Source organism: Bos indicus x Bos taurus, chromosome X, assembly GCF_003369695.1.
Source record: "Bos indicus x Bos taurus breed Angus x Brahman F1 hybrid chromosome X, Bos_hybrid_MaternalHap_v2.0, whole genome shotgun sequence".
In the NCBI taxonomy this organism is placed as follows: Eukaryota; Metazoa; Chordata; class Mammalia; order Artiodactyla; family Bovidae; genus Bos; species Bos indicus x Bos taurus.
In genome coordinates, this window is record NC_040105.1 from 107,798,424 (window position 1) to 107,821,838 (window position 23,415).

At 49.5% G+C, this 23,415-nt stretch overlaps 1 protein-coding gene and 1 long non-coding RNA gene across 4 annotated transcripts; one reads left to right on the forward strand and one right to left on the reverse strand.

The window, feature by feature from the left end:
• Positions 1 to 324: 324 nt before the first annotated feature.
• Positions 325 to 8,144, reverse strand: ATP6AP1 (ATPase H+ transporting accessory protein 1). The gene is made up of 10 exons (XM_027535528.1): positions 7,943 to 8,144; positions 7,597 to 7,723; positions 4,734 to 4,808; positions 4,274 to 4,467; positions 3,713 to 3,753; positions 2,886 to 2,971; positions 2,279 to 2,520; positions 1,752 to 1,799; positions 1,426 to 1,657; positions 325 to 1,213 (listed from the first exon to the last, which is right to left on the reverse strand). Exons 1-10 carry the CDS (start codon positions 8,092 to 8,094, stop codon positions 1,004 to 1,006), a joined length of 1,407 nt encoding a protein of 468 aa, XP_027391329.1. The 5' UTR covers positions 8,095 to 8,144; the 3' UTR covers positions 325 to 1,003.
• A 190-nt stretch (positions 8,145 to 8,334) lies between these two features.
• LOC113888236 lies at positions 8,335 to 11,982 on the forward strand. 3 transcript variants are annotated; one of them, XR_003509878.1, is made up of 5 exons: positions 8,335 to 8,388; positions 8,757 to 8,955; positions 9,574 to 9,725; positions 10,856 to 11,008; positions 11,716 to 11,982. It is a non-coding gene; the product is annotated as an uncharacterized LOC113888236 (long non-coding RNA). The 3 variants fall into 3 exon arrangements; XR_003509876.1 differs by lacking the exon at positions 8,335 to 8,388 and having other exon boundaries at positions 8,627 to 8,955; XR_003509877.1 differs by lacking the exon at positions 8,335 to 8,388 and having other exon boundaries at positions 8,627 to 8,955; positions 10,907 to 11,008.
• Positions 11,983 to 23,415: the final 11,433 nt, after the last annotated feature.

The window sequence follows — 23,415 nt, forward strand, 5'->3', positions numbered from 1 at the left end:
CCGCCCTGGGAAGCTCGGCGCGGCCTCGCCGGCTGGGTGCGCACTGCTGCAGCAGCCCGAGGCGGGCCCCTGGGGACGTGGGGGCGACTATTGTCGTGGCCGTCTCCCCCGCCGCCCTCTCCCGGGCGCTGAAGGCCCCCGCCCTCCACTAGTCGCTAAGACGGGGGCCGGGGGAAATCCAGTTTGTGAACGACCCTCTCGGCCTCCGCTGGGTCGCTGGAAAAGCAGCCTCCATCCCTCCATCCTCAGGCCTCCTCTCTCGGCCTTCAGCCAAGCGCATCCTCCCTTGTGCCCAGCGCAGAAATGAGTGACAAGAAACCCAAGCATGGCGACCCGTCTTTATTTTATTTGGAAGAAAACCACGAGCACCCCGGGGCTCCTGCCGGGTACTCCCGACAGGAACAGGTCCCAAACCCCGTGATCACACCCAGCCCACCTGCCATGGAGGTCCCTTCCTTCTTAGGCCAAAGGAATAAACCCCAGTGTACGCCTTATTGTTAGCACATCACCAAAAAATAAAACAATAACGCCAGCTAAGCGGGACAGACAAATAGTACTTCCACACTCCCCCCAAACTCAGGGAATGGAACAGCTCCTGGCTGCTACAAGGAACCCCATAGAGCCTGGGAAGGGAGGACTAGCTACACAAAAGCACTATCAACAGCAAGGAGCAAAAGTGGAGAAATGAGAATAAATAAGGAGAAGCGGGGTGGATTTTGTAGAACTAACGGCCCCTACCTTTATAATGATCAAGCCTGGGAGATCTGTCTACTGTCTATGCAGAAATATATACACCTTGTGGAGAGAGATGTGGTGGGGAGTGGACAGCCCAGGGAAGACCCTCAGCAGGCTGAACAGGTAGCCTGACAAACTAGGGGGAGCCAGGGAGTCGTGGGATGGCGGAAGAGGGAGAAGCCTTCCTGCCCAGTGGGCCTCTGATGGGGAGGTGACAACCTGGACCCCAGCCACGCCCTCAACCCCCCCCCCCCCCGCAGGTGTGGAATCACACGATCTGGGTCAAAGTGATGGTGGGGCCCTTGTGGTCGTCGAAGCGATCCATGGTCTTGAGGCTGAGGATCATGTGCAGGCCGTAGGTGAAGATGAACAGCATGAACAAGGAGGTGAGCAACCCCATCCAGATACCCGGGGAGAAGAAGCCTGCACAGTCGCTAGCATAGGAGAACTTCTTGTCTGTCACATTGAAGGCCTGGATCTGAGGGACAGAAAGCACCGAATGGCCCCACCCAGAGAGGCCAGGTAAGTGTTCCCCAGCTGGTGGGAAGAGAGCAGCAAGGGGATGGGACTACATTCCCAGGCCCAAACCTGAAAGGACCCAGAAACCCTTCACAGGCCTCTGCTCCCCCCGAACCCCTCCTCCAGCCAGGGCTCCCCCACTGTCAGGCACAGTCCCTCCTCCCTTCCTACCTGGAAGTCCCGAAAAGTCATCTGCCAAAGAGAGGGCTGCGTGTCAGGCACAAGGAGGTTGCCATCCTCGTTTTCACTGCTGACATGCTCACAGTGGAAGGAATAAATGCTGGGCCCCGTGACCTGGGAGGCATTGAAGTAGGCGACGGAGCCATTGCTGTGGATTTCCAGGTTCTCCAAGGTAAACCAGTGCCGGGCAGACACTGAGTAGTAGCTGTTAGCCAGAATGAACCTGGGGGGGGGGGGGGGTGCGCCGCGGAGCGGGGTCAGGCAGCTGGAGAGGCTGGAGCCACAGCAGCCCACCTGCCCCTGCCTCTCAGACTCACTTGAATGTCACCATGGTCCCAAAGAGTGAGTCATATGTCAGCACCAGCCTGCAGAGGAAGAGGGGTTTTCAGACTCTGGAATGGCCTTGAAAACACTTCTGAGCAAGGCCCTCAGGTCTCCTTCTACCTGAGCTGCACCAGGTCCTCCCGCAGAGCCACCTAAAGAACCAGCACCCTAGCTTGACAGATAGGAGACCTGAGGCCCCATCCCTTTCCAAGTCAGGAGCCGGGTAGCACACAGGTGCCCCACCTCCAGCTGAGGGCTCCTTCCTCTGGGTTCCCTGAACCCCCAGACTCCCTCTTGGAGTTGCTTAAGGTGCTCAGGCTGGGCCATGAGGCTGCCCAAGGGGGTGGCACTGGGATCCAGGGTGATTAGGAACTGTTAACAACCAAGGCCCCAGCTAAGGATGAGAAGGCATGAGCAGGCAGAGCTCTGAGCAGCAGCCCCACCCTACACCACCACCTGCATCTTCACGCTGAACGCCCCCCAACACAGACCCAGGCAGGGGCACGCACTTTGCCCTCACCTGGCAACGGTGTCATTCCAGAAGGAGCCAGTCAGGTTGAGGTCCTGGACCCCAAAGGTGCGGGAGGTCAGGTCCTCCCAGTGCTCCCCGTATGCCACTGAGAAGTTTTGGGCCCAGAAGAGGATCCGGGTGTCGTAACTGTCATTGTAACTCACGGGGACATTCATTGTAGGCGGCACCACCGTTCTCTGCAACAGCTGGCGACCCAGCCCCCCAGTCACCATGGCTACATCGCGGGCCACCTGCAGACAAGAGCCCACAAAACCTTCTCTCAACAGCCCTTGGGGCGAGCCCTGAACCAGATAGCCTGCCCTTCCTCTCCCCACTGAGCACCATCTCTGGTCCCACCAGTGATGCTCATATGCAAAAGCTTCCTTTGAGCAGCTTTCCCCTAAGCCTCTGTGACATTGCTAATCTTTGCAACTTCAGAACACTTGGACTTCATGTCCGAAAATGCCAGCCCATAAGGCTAATGGGGTGAGATGGGCAGTGGTTGCTTGACTTTGTGGCTCATCCATGCCCCCCACCCCTACACCTGCCCAGAGGAACCAGCCCCCCTCCAGGCTCCCCGACCACGCCTCCTGGAGCCCTGGGCATGGGCACGTACCCTAGAAGGGCGGACCGCCGTGAGGGCCGCCGTGTAGGGGATGTCTTCTGACTTGAGTGTGCTCAGCACCTGCCCAATGACCTCATCTAAGGGGCCAGGGGGAGAACAGAAACGCAGGTCAGAGGCAGCCCCTCGCAGCCACTGTACCCAGCAGAAGCCAGGAGAGGCAGGCTGTACCCTTCTATGCCCTCTCTGGGCGCCTTCTCTGGATGGCGCTCTGTGAGATCACCTTGTGGAGGCGGGCACCCCTAGATGTCTCCACTGTGAAGCCCTTCTCACCCTAGCAACCAGTATGTCCCCATGTGGGACACCGAGCCCCTCCAAGAGCCGGCTCCCATCAACCCCCAGTAGCATTTTCCATTTCAACAGCCACTTCTCATCATCCCCCCCGCTTCTGGCCTCCCCTGGGATACCATGGCCCCAGTCACCGCCTCCCCCACGTGGACAGAGGAAAGACAGACAGCTACCGAAAACACCAAATCCAGCATGGCAAGTTTCCGGTGACCTTTCTGGGAGGAAGAACTGTCCTCTCTAGCGCAAGGGAGACAAGTTCTCAGAACAGGTGTTTGAAACAGTGCTGGCGTGTTAAACCCCCAGACCCTAGGGTGCAGGCTGTCTGGGTGGAAGTTGGCTCCAGGCTGTGCTGAGGAGGCCCCTGGGCATCCAACGCTTGGGCCGAGACCTAGGGACCTTGCCCAGTTGCCAGGGGCTCGGAGAAGCAGCCAGGCCCCCTGGGAATGGAGAGGGGCTGAGGAACCTGGGCCAGCTCCGCATGGCCAAGGGCTGGTTAAAGATGGAAACCGTGCACCTTCCCCGACCCCACTCACCATTGCCCATGAGGACTTCCTTCGGTGCCATCAGACCCGAGCTAGGGAAGAGACATAAAGTTCGAGCTGCCCAAATCCTGATGGCTCTCTGCCACTCATTGGGCTGCCTCCTGAAGCCCCTCCAGGCCCTGGCATTCCCTGGTATAGCCCCGCCACTTAGAACACTCGAGCTGGGCCTCCAAGAGCCACACTCACCACCACCAGTCCCCTCTCCCAGGACCTCTGCTCACCTCGCGGCCCTGCCTGGAATCCCCTGTGCCTTCTCCCCCAGCTCCAGAGTCCCAGTCACGTCCCTGCCACCTCTCCATGAACAGTCCCCACTAGGCAGGCTGGTTCCCTGCTAGCGAGGCCCATGCCTGGCTCATCTCAGGAGGCCTGAGAGGCCTAGCTTGATGCTGGGCACTGACTCCTGAGTCCCAACCCGGCTGGAGGGCCTTCCTGCCTCTTCTGGCCAGACAGACGCCTTCTGGGAGGGCCTCAGGGTGCTAAATGGAGGACGGCTTGGCTGGACAGAGTTGTGCCCCCAGAGCTTGGGCCCTGAGGCTAGAGGCCCACCCATACCTGGCTGTGTAGGGCAGGCGGATGAGCAGCAAGGCCGGGATGCTGGCATTGAGCTTCAGTTCCTGGAGAGTGGCCAAGTCCACGTGCAGGGGGCTGGCCCCGAGCTTCTCCTGCAGGTAAGTGGTCAGAGTGCTGATCGCGTACCAGTCAACAGCAGGAAGCACCAGAGAGGAGGGGGCCAGGTCCAGGGCGTTCTGGGAACAGGGGGGAGACAGGCAGATGAGTTAGCAAGGGGCCACGGGACCAGGGTCGGCCAGCTACCCAGACCTCGGTAGCAAGCCACACCTACACCGGGTCTCACTCCAGGTAAGAAACAAAACACACCACACTCCTGGCCCTGACACTTGGCCTTTCCCCATCAAGCCAACGTCTCTGGTTCCTGAGGGGATAGTTCCTATTATGCTGGTGGAGGGAGGCACGGGGTGGCCTCCAGGGTCACCGGCTGGGTGTAGACTCTTACCTCCAGGTTAGAAAAGGCGCTGTCTTGCTTGTTTCCAAACACGCCACCATATGCTGTGAAGTCCTCAATGCTCAGCTAGTAAAAGGGAGGGAAACAGCCTCAGAAGGTTGGACAGATGTGGGGCCAGGGCAGGGGGCAGACACTGGCCCTGGGCATTTCTGCAGGGCCAGCAACATCTCATTTAGAGGCAGGTTTGATCTGGAGCATGAGGGTGCATTTTAGGGGTGGGGGTGTGGAAGGTTCTCTTTCTTTCCGCCAGCAACCCTCTCAGCAGGGCAAGAAGACAAGGAAGGCAGTCACGGGGTTGGGAGAAAATGTGTGGGCAGCTGACTCATGATAACCTCAGGAGTAAGAGTCAACGGCCTGCCTGGAGATAAGAGGAACTTCGGACAGAAGAGGGAAGCTGTGGGGAGGGGGCTGGGAGCAGCTAAGAACACTGATTGCATGCCCCCGGGGCGGAAGGCCCAGTAAAAAGAGAACCTACATGCCAGCTGCAACAGCTGGAGCCGCCTTTGTCCAGTCTGCACAGGACCCTTTGCAAAGGAGGGTGAGAAATCCCCCCTCCCCGCCCCAGTTTTGGTGGAAGGGGACAGAGGTGAAGATCTCAGAACACACTGGACCAACCACAGAAGGCTTCTGAGCACTCTGGACCACAATCACCCTGACCCCCATCCTTCTAATCTCCACAACCTATGGATGTCCTTCAACTTTAGCCCTCCGTTCCAACTCCCAGCTTCCTCTGTATTTTCCCAGGGAGGCCCAGAGGTGATCTTAATCAGCTTCCCTGATGTCATTGTGTTTAGTATACACACCTGCCCAGCCTCCTTGCCCTTCTGGGCAGGAATCCTGAGCCTCTCTGGTGCCGAGGCTATCATTCAGAAAGCCTGTGTGCACTCCCTGTTCGAAATCACCCAAGACTTCCTGCCACATTTTAGAACTGTGACCAACCCTTCCCCCTCATGTCCGGGCTCCTCAACTGACCATCTCCTAAGCCTTTCTCTCACTCACTGTACTCCAGCCACACCAGCTCTTCCACAGGCTCACCCTTTGCACCTGCTGCTCTGCCAGGAATGCATACCTTCCTCCCCCAGCCACATGGCTCCATCTCTACCTCTGCTTACATCTCTGCTTCAATACCACCTCCTCAGCGAGCACTTGCCTGCTCCCTCTTTATGTTACACAGCATTGCCAGTCACTCTGTCCCCAAGTCTGCTTCCTTCTTATCTAAGGACTATAGTGCTGACGTTATATCATACCAACTTAGCATTTACGTAAACCTCTCACCCTCGCAAGAGTGTTAGCTGCTTCGGAGTAGGGGCTTGGGTGATTCTGCTCATTGGTATATCCCCAGCACTTAATCAATACCTGTCACAGAGTAGGTAGTCTATATTTGACAAATGAATGAATGAGTGAATGCCATCAGATGGGGGTGGGGGGGGGCGCCAGCCAGATCTTTTACATGGACTATCAGAATTGCTCCTCACTGCCCTCTGATGTCAGTGGTGTCTTTTTACAGATGTGGAAACTGGTATTTGCAGAGTATTTCACATGTCCAAAGGCCAGTAAGCAATAGAACTGGAACTGAGTTCCAGTCTGACTACATTATTCACCACCTCCTGGAAGGACTACAGGCCAGCACAGCTACCACCCTCTGCCCACAGAGCAAGACCACAAAGGGAATGACCCGAACAGGCCACCAATGAGGAAGAGACAAGCAGAAGCTCAATAATCTCACAAACACTAATCCTACACTGCCCTAGAATCTTCTTGTGGTCTGCATACCTGCTTTAGGGCCAGAAATGCCCAGATGGGAGGGTAAACAGTGTGCTGGGTATGAGCACAAAATCACAGTGGGGGAGGGGTGTCCAACAGACTCAGGCTGGAATAACCTGGGACTTGCACAAGCCATGGAACTTCAGCTGATCCTACAACCCTTAGCTCCTTAGACAGTAAAACCAAGATAATGACATCAGCTCAGCTAGTATGAATGAAGCACTCAGTAAGCGATCAATCATTCTTCCATTCTGTCTTACGATCATTACAGTCAGAATCACAACTCTGCCACCCAATAGCTATGTGACCTTGGGCAAGTCACTTGCCATCCTTGGGCTTCTCATCTGTAAACAGGGTTCATCATCCTCGCCTTGTAGTGAGTCAGGTAAGGGTTTGGTACTCAATCAGCATCTGGCCTCTGACCCCTTATTTCCCCCAATCAAGTGGGTGCCATTTCTGGGCCCTCACCATTCCCATGCTCAGCTGAGTGGCTCAGTGGAAGGGTGTTGTGCCCATAACCCAGAGGTAGACGGATGGAAACCATCCTCTGCTAGCTGTTTGTCTTCCCAGGTGGCACTAGTGTTTAAAAAAAAAAAAAAAAAAGCCTGCCAATCCAGGTGTCCTAAAGAGATGTGGGTTCTATCCCTGAGTGGGGAAGATCCCTTGGAGGAAGGCATGGCAACCCACTCCACTGTTCTTGACTAGGAGCATCCCTGGTGGCTCAGACTGTAAAGAATCTGCCTGCCAATGCAGGAGACCCAGGTTTGATCCCTGGGTTTGGAAGATCCCCTGGAGGAGGGCATGGCAACCCACTCCAGTATTCTTGCCTAGAGAATCCCATGGACAGAGGAGCCTGGCGGGCTATTAGCCCATAGAGTAGCAAAGAATCAGACACGACTGAAGCGACTTAGCAGGCACACACCATTCCCACTGAACATTCTCCCGCAGGCCTTCCTAAGGAAGGAACCACACCTCTCTGCAGTTTGGACAAGGTCACTGCAGCTTCCCTCGGGGAATGGGCCTCAGTGTCCTGGGGGAGAGGGGGCTGTCTCCTGAATGACGTAGGGAGAGAGGGTTGGGGGAGGCGCACCTTGTCCTGCAGGAACAGCAGCACATTTCGGGGGCCCAGCTCCAGGGCGGGGTCTAAGTAGGTGGAGAGCTGCATGTCGCTGGTGATATGGCCCTCGTGGGTGTCGGCCGCAGGAGCCCACAGGCCTCTGGCAGGGGATAGAGAGGTGCTATCAAGCGGGGGCTTGAGATCCGAAGCCCGTGGGCTCCCAGCTTGATGCCTGGGGCCCAGAGCCAGCGCCCTTGCTACAGGCCTCCGAACAAGGGACAGCCCCCCCTGGGCCTCACCGCCCCCGCCAAGGACAGCTCCGGAGTCGAGCTAGGGCCCCTCAACCGCCGCGGCGCGCAGCGCAGCCCGCCCCGCTCACCGGTCACTCGACCACAGCACCAGCGGCACCTGCTGCTCCGACGTCGCCGCTGCCGCCGCCACCAGCATCAGCGGCAGCCATGGCATCCGGCAGAGCGCTGGAGCCCACCGCGTCCCCGCCCGCACCTGAGCCGCCGCGGTCGCCGCCATCATAACCTCTCGGCCTGTACTGCCAGGACCCACCGCGGCCGCCGCGGATCAGGTGACCGACGCCCCCGCCCAAAGTCCGCCTTGAGCTGCCATTGGTCCGGGCGCAAGACGGCTCTCCAGACTCTCAGGTGATTGAACGATGTGGCTGTCACTCACAGCTGCTCCTTTTCGCTGGTTGGCTGTACGTCTCTCCGGGCGCGCACGCTACAAATGGTTAAGGGGGCGGGGCAGAGCTCCTTTGGTTCCCACAGCGCGCCTGCCAATCTGCGGATGCTGGTGGGTGGGACCCAGCAGAAGGTACTGGGCGGGTTGGGCTCCGCTTGTCCCCGCACTCACGGCTTACCGTCTCCCTGTTTTAAAACTTAAGCATCAGGGTCTTTTCCAATGAGTCAGTTATTTGGCCACCTGATGCGAAGAACTGAGTCCTTTGGAAAAGACCCTGATGCTGGGAAAGACTGAAGGCGGGAGGAGAAGGGGACGACAGAGGATGAGATGGTTGGATGGCATCACCGACTCGATGGACATGAGTTTGAGTAAACTCCGGGAGTTGGTGATGGATAGGGAGGCCTGGCGTGCTGCAGTCCATGGGGTCGCAAAGAATCGGACCCGACTGAGCGACTGAACTGAATGCTTAGAATAGCAAGAGGGCTTTCTTTTTCCCGCAGTTGGACCCTCCCTTATACAGGTAAGGAAAGAAGAGGATGCCCAGGAGAGCGTCCAGAGAAACACCAGCACTTGCTAGGGGCAGGGAGGAGGATCAGAAGAGAGATCAGAGAGGAGCATCAAGGAGGAGGGGGAAAACCCTGGGAAGTTTCAAGGACGCCATGATTAACAACGTCAGTCTCGACTGCTACCAGGAAGCAGGTAAGATGAAGACAGAACACTTTCTTGTACTTCGCAACACCAGTTTGCTAAAAGTGATGTCATTGTGAGGAAGTGGAGACGCAGCGTTGATTGTTCCTTTCTCGAAGTTTGCCTTCAGGAGAGGAAAGAGACAACTAGAGCCAGAAGATGTGAGACACCACCTCAAATGAATTGGGAGACTTTCATCTTTCTCTGTGCCTCTTTTTTTTTTCTTTATATATATATATATATATATATATATATGGTGTGTGTGTGTTTACAAAAGCACATACAAAACACTTACAATGTTTCAGGTGCACAGCTACGTGGTTCTTATACACATATGTTATTTTTATAATAGACACATCTATTATTGTTAGGTTATTTTCCATTATAGATATTTCAGATAATTTTCCATTATAGGTATTCCATTAGTGATATTGACAAAATATTGACTATAGTTACCTATGGTATACAGTAAACCTTTGTTGCTTGTTGCACATCTATTTTTTTAATTAGAATCTAGAAATAAAAAAAAGAAATCTAGCAATCTATTCATACTAAGTCAAAAAAGTGGAATCAAAATGTCATGTTTTTTAGCTATATGCCTCTTTTTTTTTTTTTTGCCATACCATGCAGCAGGTGGTGTATTAGTTCCCCAACCGGGGATCAAACCCAAATCCCCCTGCATTGGAAGCATGGAGTCTTCTGGACCACTGCTGGACCACTGAGGAAGTCTCTGTCTGTGCCATTTTTGATTTCTCATATTGGCGACCATTGGAATCTAGTGGGTAAGTAAATGGGTGCTGTTTTGTTTTTTTTAACATTGATACATGTACTGGGTTGAAGAGTATCCCCCTAAAATTCATGTCTATCCAGAACTTGTAAATGTCACTTCATTTGGAAATTAGATCTTTGCAGATGTGATCCAAATAAGGTCATGCTGGAGTAGGGAGGGCCCTAAATCCAATGACTAGTATCCTCCTAAGAAGAGAGAAGTTTTGACACAGACACACAGGGAAGGCCAATCGATGGTAGAGACAGAGTTTTGCAGCCACAAACTGAGGAGCTCCTGGAACCACCAGAAACAAATACACAAGGAGAAATTCTTCCCTAGAGCTTTCAGAGGGAACACAGCCCTGTTTACACCTTAACTTTGGACTTCTAGGCTCCAGAACTGGGAGAGAATAAATTTCTGTTGGTTGAAGCCTGCCCGTTTGTGGTAATCTCTTATAGCAGCCCTGGGAAACTAAAACACTATATGTTTGCAATTTTTCATAATAAAAAATATGGGGAGATAAAAGTTTGATCATGCCCGTTGCCAGCAAGGATGTTGGGAAATAGTCTTGCCTACACGGTGGTGAAAATATCAACTGGTCGAACTGTTTTTAGAGGATAATTTGGCAGCATCTAACAAACTGAAATCTGTATGACCTGTAACTAAGCGGTTTCCCTCTTAGGGATCCATTCAATAAAAATGGGCTTCCCTGGTGGCTCAGATGGTGAAGAGTCTACCTGCAGTGTGGGAGACCTGGGTTTGATACCTGGGTCAGGAAGATCCCCTGGAGAAGGAAATGGCAACCCACTCCAGTGTTCTTGCCTGGAAAATCCCATGGACAGAGGAGCCTTGCAGGCTACAGTCCATGGGATCATAAAGAGTCAGACACGACTGAGTGACTTCACTTTCACTTTCAATAGAAATACTCAGCCAAGTGCACATAAAGAGAGCTTTTGCAGCACCGTTTGTGGTTACAAAGATGTGGGTACTTGGGACTGGACATCAGGACAGTGTCCAGCCACTGCTGCTGCCATCCCTGCCCCTCAAATACCATCTCCTTGGCAGAATTCAATCTATGTGACTCCCCTCCTAGCCCCACAGAGCTGACAGACCACTGATCACCTCTACTTATCAACTGCTTAGGAGATTGTAATCATGGTTGTCACTTCAACTATGTGGCTTCAACTATGACAGTGGCAGTTGAACTGAAGAAAGGAGGTGGGCTTGCCATTGTTGAGGAAGACAGAGACTGGAGGTGGCTCTTGGATCCGTCTGAGTTGGGGACTAGGAGATAAGGTAAGTTGGGGACAGTTAATTTTGGATTGTTTGTGGGGCCCCTCAGTGGCAACGTCTGAGTCAGCTTCAGGGAGAGGTTTTTGCTGGAGCTCACTGTGTCCCCAGAAGACCAGGAGAGGTTGGAAGGCTTAGGGCCATGATCTAAGTTGTGTTTAAAAGGGCTGATTTGGCTGTGGAAGCAGAACAGATGAGGTGGGGAGAGTGGCAGCAGAGACCAGCAAGAGGCTGCTGCCCTTGTCTGGGAGGAAGGTGATGGGGCTGGACCAGGTGATGGAGAGGCAGAGGAAAAAGCCAGAGAGACTGCAGAGGTCACTGCCTCAGCACTGATGTGGGGCTGATGTTCGAGCAGGTGGCGTGGTGGCAGGGGCCCTGGGAGCATCTGAAGTGAGAGATCAGAGCCAGGGTCACCAGCAGATGGGGAAGGGAGAGACCAGAGTCCACATGCTCGAGTCCTTCCCTGTCCTTGCTCTCGCTCTCTGCCCGGTGGCTCAGTTGCATCCCCCTGGTCTGTCAATCCTGCTCAGCCTGGTGCCCCAAGGGAAAAAAAAACAGGGATCCCCCCTGCCGCACCCAAACAGGGCATCACAGCATCACTGAAGTCCAAGTTTGAAGGGAAAGATTTTCTCAAAAGGTGTGACCTTGTGGGCCAGCAGTCTCCTGCTCCCCGTCATTACAGAGGCCCACAGATGCTTTTCTTCTTTGCTCAGTTCCAACAGGTCCCTGGAGTGGTAATCCTCTGGAAGCAGTGGCTGTGGGCCGGGCACTGAGTCGGACTCAGACTCTGCCCCTCAAGTTCCCAATCTGATCTGCAGGAGACGGGACATGAGGGGTCCCAGCCCAGGGTGATGGATGTTCAAAAGGGAGACACACAGGGCCAGGAGGGAGGCACACAGAGGGGCGCACACCTAAGTCTGCTTCAACCGCAAGGTGACATCTAAGCTGAGTCCTTCAATAAATATTGACAGCACCCATGAGTACCTTCTGTCTGTGGCTTCGTTTTGGGGGTGAAAGCATTTATTCATGAAAACCCACCTGGGCCCTCACCATCCCTGTGTCTTCTTTTAATACAGTATTGGACACATCGCCAAATCAGTGTAATATCTGTGTGCTGCGTGGATTACCTATGTTGTGTAGACACGCATCACCTTTACGTTACACACATCACATTATTGCATGTGAAATAGATAATAAAAGGAGCCCCCATCACCCGCCCCAGACTTCACAGAGTGCTGCCAGGTCCTGGGCAAAAATTGTTCTCCCCAAATCCCTTTCTCCTGCCCCTCCCTGCCCCCTGGAAGTAATTGCTAGCCTAAGTTTGCTGTTTATCATTCCTTTTTCTCTTAGAGGTTGACCACTTCAGGATGCCCCCCTAAACAGTCTTGTGCTCAGTCTGCTGATACTTGAGCTTGACAAAATGGCATCATCCTGCTCATAGACTCACACAGGGGACACAGGCAGCATCAGAGCATCCTCATGGAGTAAAGCCAATGCCTGGTTTTCCTCTTCCCTTGGCAGATGCTGGTGCTTCTTACTGTCCCTTGGTTTGCCGGGAGGCTCTTAATGACCTACAGATGCAAGATGTCTCCGGGGCCATGGTCGACGGTCCTCTTGTTCACAATGATTCCGTCTCCTTCCGTTTAGGAGCACCCCTCCTTGCCCATTGCCGGCCAGGAGACACACTGCAAGTGGCGGGGTCAGGGTATCAGGAGACCCACAGGCCCCCTGTGGGAATCTTTCAGCACCCTCACCACAAGTGACTCGGCAATGGAACGTTGCTTACAAAACCCTGAGCTCCATGCTGTACTTGCTGTGAGACAGGTGAAGGGGGCCACCACCTCACTCCTGCAGCCCATGTCACCTGGAGTGCTCCGCAAAGTGGAGTCCACACCCTGAGCCCGCTCACCCAGGCGTCACACAGTCCTCCCAGGCTTGCTTTCCCCCACACAGTCCTTGTGTGACTGAAAAAGAAAAGTTGAGAAATCCAGATGTCCAGCTCAATGACTTAGCAAAGCGAACTTTGCCTTGGCATCGCCCAAGTCGAGAATTCAAATGTCTACATCCTCATCCCCCTCCCATCACTTCCTTCTCCCTTCCACCAGTGAGCACGCACCTGATTTTTGGGGTCATCTCTTGGCTTTTCATAACTTTACCAATTGTATCAGCCTGTTTGGGGTGCTGGGACAAAGTGTCACGGACAGTGGCACTTAGAAACAGCGAAAGTTTATTGCTCACCAAGGCTTGCCGTCAGAGATCAAGGTACCATCAGCGTGGGGGAGGGTCTTCTTCCCAGGTTGCAGACTTCTCATTGTATCCTCACTGGGTAGGAGGACTGAAGAAACTGGAGCCTCTTTGATGAAGACACTCATCCCATCTTGAGGACTTCACCTTCATGAGCTCATGACCTGAGCACCTCTCCCAGGCCCCCACCTCCTAATAAATACCATTAGGGCATTAGATTTCAATATATGAGTTTGGACAGACATCCTGACCATGGAACCAGATAAGCAGGCATCTCTCAATACAATGGTTTTGTTTTGTCTTCATTGGGACTTTGTATAAGTGGAATTATTCAGTATTATATTTGTGTCTAGATTCTGTGCTCAAAATTGGGAGGTTAATGTGAGTCATTGCCTAATAGCCACATGACTGCTGTTCCTCTGGACAGATATTCTGCCAGTCATTGAGCCCTTCTGTTGAGGGATATTTGAGTATTTTCCCACTTTAGCTACCACAGCTAGTGTTGCTGCAAACATATATTTGCCTAATGGTGCACATGTATGTGTATTTCCATAGGGGTGTGTGTGTGTGTGTGTGTGTGTGTGTGTGTGTATCTCAGGTCATAGGGTATATACACTGGGTTGAATGGGCTTCCCAGGTGGTGCTAGTGGTAAAGAACCCACCAGCCAAAGCAGGAGACGTAAGAGACACAAGTTCAATCCCTGGGTCAGGAAGATCCTCTGGAAAAGGAAATGGCAACCCACTCCAGTTTTCTTGCCTGGAGAATCCCATGAACAGATGAAGCCTGGCCGGCTACAATCCATAGGGTTGCAAAGAGTCTGACACGACTGAAGCAACTTAGCATATACTGGGTTGAATAGTGTCCCCCGCAAATTCATGTCCAGGCTTCTGTGATGGCTCAAACACTAAAGAATCTGCCTGCAGTGTGTGAGACCCAGGTTCAGTCTCTGTGTTTGGAAGATCCCCTGCCGAAGGGAATGGCAACCCACTCCAGTATTCTGGCCTAGAGAATTTCATGGACAGAGGAGCCTGGCGGTCTATAGTTCATGGGGTTGCAAAGAGTTGGACACAACTGAGCAACTAACACTTCAGTTTATTGTGCTTTGTTAATGCAATTACAGGAAGTTCTTACAGTATATATGTTTTCAGCTCTGCCATTGTGTTTCCTCTTCAATAAAATACCTGCTCACACCAATCTTCCCATTTTTCTATGGATTGCTTATCTTCATCTTAGTGATTTATCCATGGGATTCTCCATAGATAAATAGTGGATGAAGTGAAGTGAAAGGCACTCAGTCATGTCTGACTCTTTATGACTCCATGGACTATACAGTCCATGGAATTCTCCAGGCCAGAATACTGGACTGGGTAAATAGTGATTTATTTGTGAGATTCTCCAGACCAGGATACTAGGATGGGTAGCCTTTCCCTTCTCCAGGGGCTCTTCCCAACCCAGGAATCAGACCCAAGTTTCCTGCATTGCAGGCAGATTCCTTACCACTCACTGAGCCACCAAGGAAGCCCCCCCCCCCGCCCTTGTACTTTCTTCATGATGTCTTCTGATGAACAGAATGTCTTAATTTTACTGTAGTAAGATGAGATCAGATCAGTCGCTCAGGCGTGTCCGACTCTTTACGACCCCATGAATCACAGCACGCCAGGCCTCCCTGTCCATCACCAACTCCCGGAGTTCACTCAGACTCAAGTCCATCGAGTCAGTGATGCCATCCAGCCATCTCATCCTTTGTCATCCCCTTCTCCTCCTGCCCCCAATCCCTCCCAGCATCGGAGTCTTTTCCAATGAGTCAACTCTTCGAATGAGGTGGCCAAAGTACTGGAGTTTCAGCTTTAGCATCATTCCTTCCAAAGAAATCCCAGGGCTGATCTCCTTCAGAATGGACTGGTTGGATCTCCTTGCAGTCCAAGGGACTCTCAAGAGTCTTCTCCAACACCACAGTTCAAAAGCATCAATTCTTTGGCGCTCAGCCTTCTTCACAGTCCAACTCTCACATCCATACATGACCACAGGAAAAACCATAGCCTTGACTAGACGAACCTTTGTTGGCAAAGTAATGTCTCTGCTTTTGAATAGGCTATCTAGGTTGGTCATAACTTTCCTTCCAAGGAGTAAGCGTCTTTTAATTTCATGGCTGCAGTCACCATCTGCAGTGATTTTGGAGCCCAGAAAAATAAAGTCTGACACTGTTTCCACTGTTTCCCCATCTATTTCCCATGAAGTGGTGGGACCGGATGCCATGATCTTCATTTTCTGAATGTTGAGCTTTAAGCCAACTTTTTCACTCTCCACTTTCACTTTCATCAAGAGGCTTTTTAGTTCCTCTTCACGTTTTGCCATAAGGGTGGTGTCATCTGCATATCTGAGGTTATTGATATTTCTCCCGGCAATCTTGATTCCAGTTTGTGTTTTTTCCAGTCCAGCATTTCTCATGATGTACTCTGCATATAAGTTAAATAAACAGGGTGACAATATACAGCCTTGACGAACTCCTTTTCCTATTTGGAACCAGTCTGTTGTTCCATGTCCAGTTCTAACTGTTGCTTCCTGACCTGCATACAAATTTCTCAAGAGGCAGATCAGGTGGTCTGGTATTCCCATCTCTTTCAGAATTTTCCACAGTTTATTGTGATCCACACAGTCAAAGGCTTTGGCATAGTCAATAAAGCAGAAATAGATGTTTTTCTGGAACTCTCTTCTTGCTTTTTCTATGATCCAGAGGATGTTGGCAATTTGATCTCTGGTTCCTCTGCCTTTTCTAAAACCAGCTTGAACATCAGGAAGTTCACGGTTCACATATTGCTGAAGCCTGGCTTGGAGAATTTTGAGCATGACTTTACTAGCGTTTGAGATGAGTGCAATTGTGCGGTAGTTTGAGCATTCTTTGGCATTGCCTTTCTTTGGGATTGGAATGAAAACTGACCTTTCCCAGTCCTGTGGCCACTGATGAGTTTTCCAAATTTGCTGGCATATTGAGTGCAGCACTTTCACAGCATCATCTTTCAGGATTTGGAATAGCTCAACTGGAATTCCATCACCTCCACTAGCTTTGTTCGTAGTGATGCTTTCTAAGGCCCACTTGACTTCACATTCCAGGATGTCTGGCTCTAGGTCAGTGATCACACCATCGTGATTATCTGGGTTGTGAAGATCTTTTTTGTACAGTTCTTCTGTGTATTCTTGCCATCTCTTCTTAATACCTTCTGCTTCTGTTAGGTCCATACCATTTCTGTCCTTTATCGAGCCCATCTTTGCATGAAATGTTCCTTTGGTATCTCTGATTTTCTTGAAGAGATCCCTAGTCTTTCCCATTCTGTTGTTTTCCTCTATTTCTTTTCATTGATCGCTGAAGAAGGCTTTCTTATCTCTTCTTGCTATTCTTTGGAACTCTGTATTCAGATGCTTATATCTTTCCTTTTCTCCTTTGCTTTTCGCTTCTCTTCTTTTCACAGCTATTTGTAAGGCCTCCCCAGACAGCCATTTTGCTTTTTTGCATTTCTCTTCTATGGGAATGGTCTTGATCCCTGTTCTGTACAATGTCACAAACCTCATTCCATAGTTCATCAGGCACTCTATCTATCAGATCTAGGCCCTTAAATCTATTTCTCACTTCCACTGTATAATCATAAGGGATTTGATTTAGGTCATACCTGAATGGTCTAGTGGTTTTCCCTACTTTCTTCAATTTCAGTCTGAATTTGGCAATAAGGAGTTCATGATCTGAGCCACAGTCAGCTCCTGGTCTTGTTTTTGCTGACTGTATAGAGCTTCTCCATCTTTGGCTGCAAAGAATATAATCAAGCTGATTTTGGTGTTGACCATCTGGTGATGTCCACGTGTAGAGTCTTCCTTGTGTTGTTGGAAGAGGGTGTTTGTTATAACCAGTGCATTTTCTTGGCAAAACTCTATTAGTCTTTGCCCTGCTTCATTCCGTATTCCAAGGCCAAATTTGCCTGTTACTCCAGGTGTTTCTTGACTTCCTACTTTTGCATTCAAGCCCCCTATAATGAAAAGGACATCTTTTTTGGGTGTTAGTTCTAAAAGGTCTTGTAGGTCTTCAGAGAACCGTTCAACTTCAGCTTCTTCAGCATTACTGGTTGGGGCATAGACTTGGATTACTGTGATATTGAATGGTTTGCCTTGGAAACGAACAGAGATCATTCTGTCGTTTTTGAGATTGCATCCAAGTACTGCATTTTGGACTCTTTTGTTGACCATGATGGCCACTTCATTTCTTCTGAGGGATTCCTGCCCACAGTAGTAGATATAATGGTCATCTGAGTTAAATTCACCCATTCCAGTCCATTTCAGTTCGCTGATTCCTAGAATGTCGACATTCACTCTTGCCATCTCTTGTTTGACCACTTCCAATTTGCCTTGATTCATGGACCTGACATTCCAGGTTCCTATGCAATATTGCTCTTTACAGCATCGGACCTTGCTTCTATCACCAGTCACATCCACAGCTGGGTATTGTTTTTGCTTTGGCTCCATCGCTTTGTTCTTTCTGGAGTTATTTCTCCACTGATCTCCAGTAGCATATTGGGCACCTACTGACCTGGGGAGTTTCTCTTTCAGTATCCTATCATTTTGCCTTTTCATACTGTTCATGGGGTTCTCAAGGCAAGAATACTGAAGTGGTTTGCCATTCCCTTCTCCAGTGGACCACATTCTGTCAGACTTCTCCACCATGACCCACCTGTCTTGGGTTGCCCCATGGGCATGGCTTAGTTTCATTGAGTTAGACAAGGCTGTGGTCCTAGTGTGATTAGATTGACTAGTTTTCTGTGAGTATGGTTTCAGTGTGTTTGCCCTCTGATGCCCTCTTGCAACACCTACCATCTTATTTGGGTTTCTCTTACCTTGGGCGTGGGGTATCTCTTCATGGCTGCTCCAGCAAAGTGCAGCCATTGCTCCTTACCTTGGACGAGGGGTATCTCCTCACCGCCGCCCTTCCTGACCTTCAATGTGAGATATGTACCATTTTCTTGATGGTTCATGTTTTTTGTATGTGTGCTCAGTCCCTCAGTCATGTCCGACTCTTTGTGACCCCATGGACTGTAGCCTGTGAGGCTCCTGTGTCCATGGCATATTTCCAGCGAGAATACTGGACTGGGTTGCCGTTTCCTCCTCTAGGGGATCTTCCCAACCCAGGGATCAAACCTGCATCTCCTGCGTCTCTTGCATTGCAGGCAGATTCTTTACCACTGAGTCACCAGGGAATCCCTCATGTTTTTAATATCCTCTTTAAGAAAGCTTTCCCTGCCCCTAGATTATGGAAATATTTGCCTACATTATCTTCTAGAAGTTGTCTTTGTTTTCCATGCATTCATGTACGTTGTGGGGCTTCCCAGGTGGTGTGAGTGGTAAAGAGCCCGCCAGCCAATGCAGGAGATGCAAGAGATGCAGGTTCAATCCTTGGGTTGGGAAGATTCCCTGAAGAAGGGCATGGCAACCCACTCCAGTATTCTAACCTGGAGAATTCCATGGACACAGGAGCCTGGCAGGCTACAGTCCCTGGGGTCACAAAGAGTTGGACACGATGGAGTGACTAACCCTTTCACTTTCTTCATGTATGTTGTGAGGCAAGGATCAAGTGTCTTTAAGAGAGCTGCAATTGTCCCAGTACTGTTTGAGATGAATGTCCTTTACCCACTGTCTTGGAATAGCAATTTTGCTCTATATTAAGTGTGCTTACAGCTGTGGGTCAGTTTTTGGATCCCTGTTCCATTCCACTAATCAATTTGTCTCTCGAGTACCACCCTGTCTGAATTATTATAACTTCACAATAAACTTTGATACCCAAAAAGGCAAATCCTCCCACCATGTCCTTTTTTCAAGAGGCTGTTATTGGGCTATTGTGTGTTCATATTGATTTTAAAATCAATTCATTATATTGGCTAGATTACTTAAAGTTGTGGTAAAATGTATATAACAAAGTCTACCTTTTAGCCATTTTTTATTTAAAAGATTTATTGTGATAAAATAGTGATATAAAACTTTACCATTTTAACCATTTTTAACTGTCCAGTTCTGGGGCATGAAGCACATTCACATTGTTCTACAACCATCACCTCCATCCGTTGCCAGAACATTCTCATCTACCACAAACTAAAACTATCTTCACTAAACACTATATATATATTCCCTCCTCCCCCAGTCCCTGTCACCCATTCTACTTTTTGTCTCTATGAATTTGACTACTCTAGGGATCTCATATGTATGGAATCATATACTACATGTAGTCTTTTGTGTTTGACATATTTCGCTTAGTGTAATGTTTTCAAGGTTCATTCACAATGCAGCCACAATGTCAGAATTTCCTTTCTTTTTATGGAGAATAATATTCCCTTGTATGACCCCAGTTTATTTACCCATTCAACTGTTGATGGACCCTTGAGTTTCCTTTTTGCTGTTGTGAGTAATTCTGTAGATTAATTCTGGAGAACTGACATATTTACTATATCAAGTATTCCTACTCAGGAGCATGGGATCACTCTCCATTTACTTGGGTCTTCTTTAATACCTTTCTATAAAATGTTATGATTTTCCTTATGTAGATCTTTCACATCTTTTGTGAGATTCCTAGTTACCTTGTAACTTTTGTAAATGGTGTCTTAAACTATACTTTCTAATTTTTTTATTGCTGGTGAATGTATGTAAATACAACTGATTTTTATACATGTTGATCTTATAACTGGGAAACTTTCTAAAACCTTGTTTCCAAAAATTTGGGTATAAATTCTTTCAGGTATTCTTTCAGTTCCAGAAGCTAGAAGTGGTACCAAAGCAGTTAGACAAATGAAATCAAAAGTAGAATACTTGTAAAGAAGGAAACAACACTGTCATTATTCTCTGCTATTAGGACTCTCCACATAGAAAAACCAAAAGCTGACTTTCACCTCATTTTGTTCCAAGTTTTCTGAGACTGAACATGAGACTTCCTTGGTGGTATGGTGGATAGGAATCCACCTGCCAATGCAGGCGACACAGGTTCGATGCCTGGTCTGGGAAGATCCCACGTGCAGCAGAGTAACTAGGCCCATGTGACATAACTACTGAGCCACAACTCCTGAGCTCACGTACTGCAACTACTGAAGGTCATGCACTAAGAGCCTGTGCTCCACAACAAGAGAAAACAACACAGTGAGAAATTTATGCACCACCACTAGAGAGTAACCACCTGCTCTGGCAGCAATGAAGACTCAGTGCAACCAAAAATTAATTTAATAAATAATTTAAAACACAACCATGTGGAAAAATGGAACATTTATGTAGGGTATCAAATCGGAACTCTTCATGAAATAGTTGATGTCTGTCAAAATGAATATAAAATATATACGTGAAAAAGGGATGTTACATTTGGACTTATGCAGATGCAAACTGGCTGACAGTCTGTTTTTTCCTACAAGTGAAAGTTGCTCAGTCGTGTCCGACTGTTGGTGACCCCATGGACTATACAGTCCATGGGATTCTCCAGGCCAGAAAGGGTAGCCTTTCCCCTTTCCAGGTGATCTTCCCAACCCAGGGATTCAACCCAGGTCTCTCACGTTGCAGGTGGATTCTTTACCAGCTGAGCCATAAGAGTTTATGTTCTTTTTTTTTTTTTAATGTTTACAAGGGTTTATGTTTTTTCCCCTTGTTGTTGTTCAGTTGCTAAGTCATGTCCAACTCTTTGCAACCCTATAGACCACAGCATGCCAGGCTTCCCTATCCTTCATTATCTCCTGGAGTTTCTTAAAACTCGTGTCCATTCAGTTGGTGGTACTAACCAACCATCTCATCTTCTGTCACCCCCTTCTCCTCCTGCCCTCAATTTTTCCCAGCATCAGGGTCTTTTCCAGAGAGTTGGCTCTTCACATCAGGTGGCCAATGTATTGGAGTTTCAGCTTCAACATCATTCCTTTCAATGACTATTCAGGGTTGATTTCCTTTAAGATTGACTGGCTTGATCTCCTCAAAGACCAAGGAACTCTGAAGAGTCTTCCCAGCTCCACAACTTGAAGACATCAATTCTTCGGTGCTCAGCCTTCTTTAGGGTCCAACTGTCACTAATGGCTAACCTCAGATATGCAGATGACACCACCCTTATGACAGAAAGTGAAGAACTAAAGAAACTCTTGATGAAAGTGAAAGAAGAGAGTGAGAAAGTTGGCTTAAAGCTCAACATTCAGAAAACTAAGATCATGGTATCCAGTCCCATCACTTCATGGCAAATAGATGGGGAAACAGTGGCTGACTTTATATTTTTGGGCTCTAAAATCACTGCAGATGGTGACTTACTCCTTGGAAGGAAAGTTATGACCAACCTAGACAGCATATTAAAAAGCAAAGACATTACTTTGTCCACAAAGGTCTGTCTAGTCAAGGCTATAGTTTTTCCAGTAGTCATGTATGGATGTGAGAGTTGGACTATAAAGAAAGCTGAGCACCGAAGAATTGATGCTTTTGAACTGTGATGCTGCAGAAGACTCTTGAGAGTCCCTTGGACTGCAAGGAGATCCAACCAGTCCATTCTAAAGCAGATCAGTCCTGTGTGTTCATTGGAAGGACTGATATTGAAGCTGAAACTCCAATACTTTGGCCACCTTATGTGAAGAGCTGACTCATTGGAAAAGACCCTGATGCTGGGAAAGATTGAGGGCAGGAGGAGAAGGGGACGGCAGAGGATGAGATGGTTGGATGGCATTACCGACTCAATGGACAAGAGTTTGAGTAAACTCCGGGAGTTGGTGATGGACAGGGAGGCCTGGCGTGCTGCAGTTCATGGGGTCACAAAGAGTCAGACCCAACTGAGTGAATGAACTTCACTAATGGCAGAAAGTGAAGAGGAACTAAAGAGCCTCTTCATGAGGGTGAAAGAGAATGAAAAAACTGGCTTAAAACTCAACATTCAAAAAACTAAGATCACGGCACCTAGTCCCATCACTTCATGGTAAATAGGAGAAAACGTGGAAGCAGTGACAGACTTTATTTTGGGGGGCTCCAAAATCACTGCAGATGGTGACTGCAGCCATGAAATTAAAAGATCCTTGCTCCTTGGAAGGAAAGCTATGACCAACCTAGACAGCATATTAAAAAGCAGAGACATCACTTTGCCAACAAAGGTCTGTATAGTCAAAGCTGTGGTTTTTCCAGTTGTCATACATAGATGTGAAAGTTGGACCACAAAGAAGGCTGAGCACTGAAGAACTGATGCTTTCGAATTGTGGTGCTGGAGAAGACTCTTGAAAGTCCCTTGGACTGCAAGATCAAGGGACTTGATCCTAAAGGAAAAAAGTCAGGGAAAAGTGAAGGAAAAAGTAAATAGTCAATCCTAAAGGAAAAGTAGTCAAGGAAAAGTAAAGGAAAAAGTAAAGGAAACAGTCAATCCTAAAGGAAACCAACCCTGAATACTCATTGGATGGACTGATGCTAAAGCTGAAGTTCCAATACTTTGGCCACCTGATGCAAAGAGCCGACTCTTTGGAAAAGACCCTGATGCTGGGAAAGATTGAGGACTGGAGAAGAGAGTGGCAGATGGTGAGATGGTTGGATAGCATTACTGACTCAGTGGACATGAATTTGAGCAAATTCTGGGAGACAGGGACAGGGAAGCCTAGTGTGCTGCAGTCCATGGGGTCACAGTGTCAGACACAACTTAACAACTGAACCACCACCTGTGGACAAACTGGAGCCCTAAACAGAGCTGGCTTTTCTCTCAAGAGGATTTCCCTTCTGCCAGGAGTGCCACAACCCTGGATCCTCCTACCTTTTCTCCCACCCAGAGCCCCAAACTCAGTCAAGTTGTCCCCCTTCCCACTTCTCATCACAGCACGTGTAGTTCGCAGCGGCTCACTGGGAGCTTCAGAGACCACCTCTGCCTTGGGAACCAGCCTGAGGACTGAATTGCTACTTGGTTCTCCCTACCTTGCAAACTTTAGGTTCTGAATCAAGTCCATTAACCTCACACTGCACCATTTGCAGAATGAGATGAAGCCCTACTGTTGTCAAGCTGCGTGGGGATTTCAGACAAGGATGGAAGTCTTCAGTGGCTGGTGCCCACTGAGAGCCCATCCAGTTAAGTGCTGTTGAAGTGCCCAGAGCTCTCAGGGGCCAGCCTTCTGGTCCAGAGGGTCACCTCCCAGCCCCACCCCTACAGAGAGGTCAGAGG

Coding starts and splice junctions, on each gene's coding strand:
- ATP6AP1 (XM_027535528.1), bottom strand. CDS start 8,094: ATGATGGCGGCGACCGCGGCGGCTCAGGTGCGGGCGGGGACGCGGTGG. Junction 2,972..3,712: donor GGAAGTCCTCATGGGCAATG/GTGAGTGGGGTC, acceptor CTGGCCCCTTAG/ATGAGGTCATTGGGCAGGTG. Junction 1,214..1,425: donor TGACTTTTCGGGACTTCCAG/GTAGGAAGGGAG, acceptor TCTGTCCCTCAG/ATCCAGGCCTTCAATGTGAC.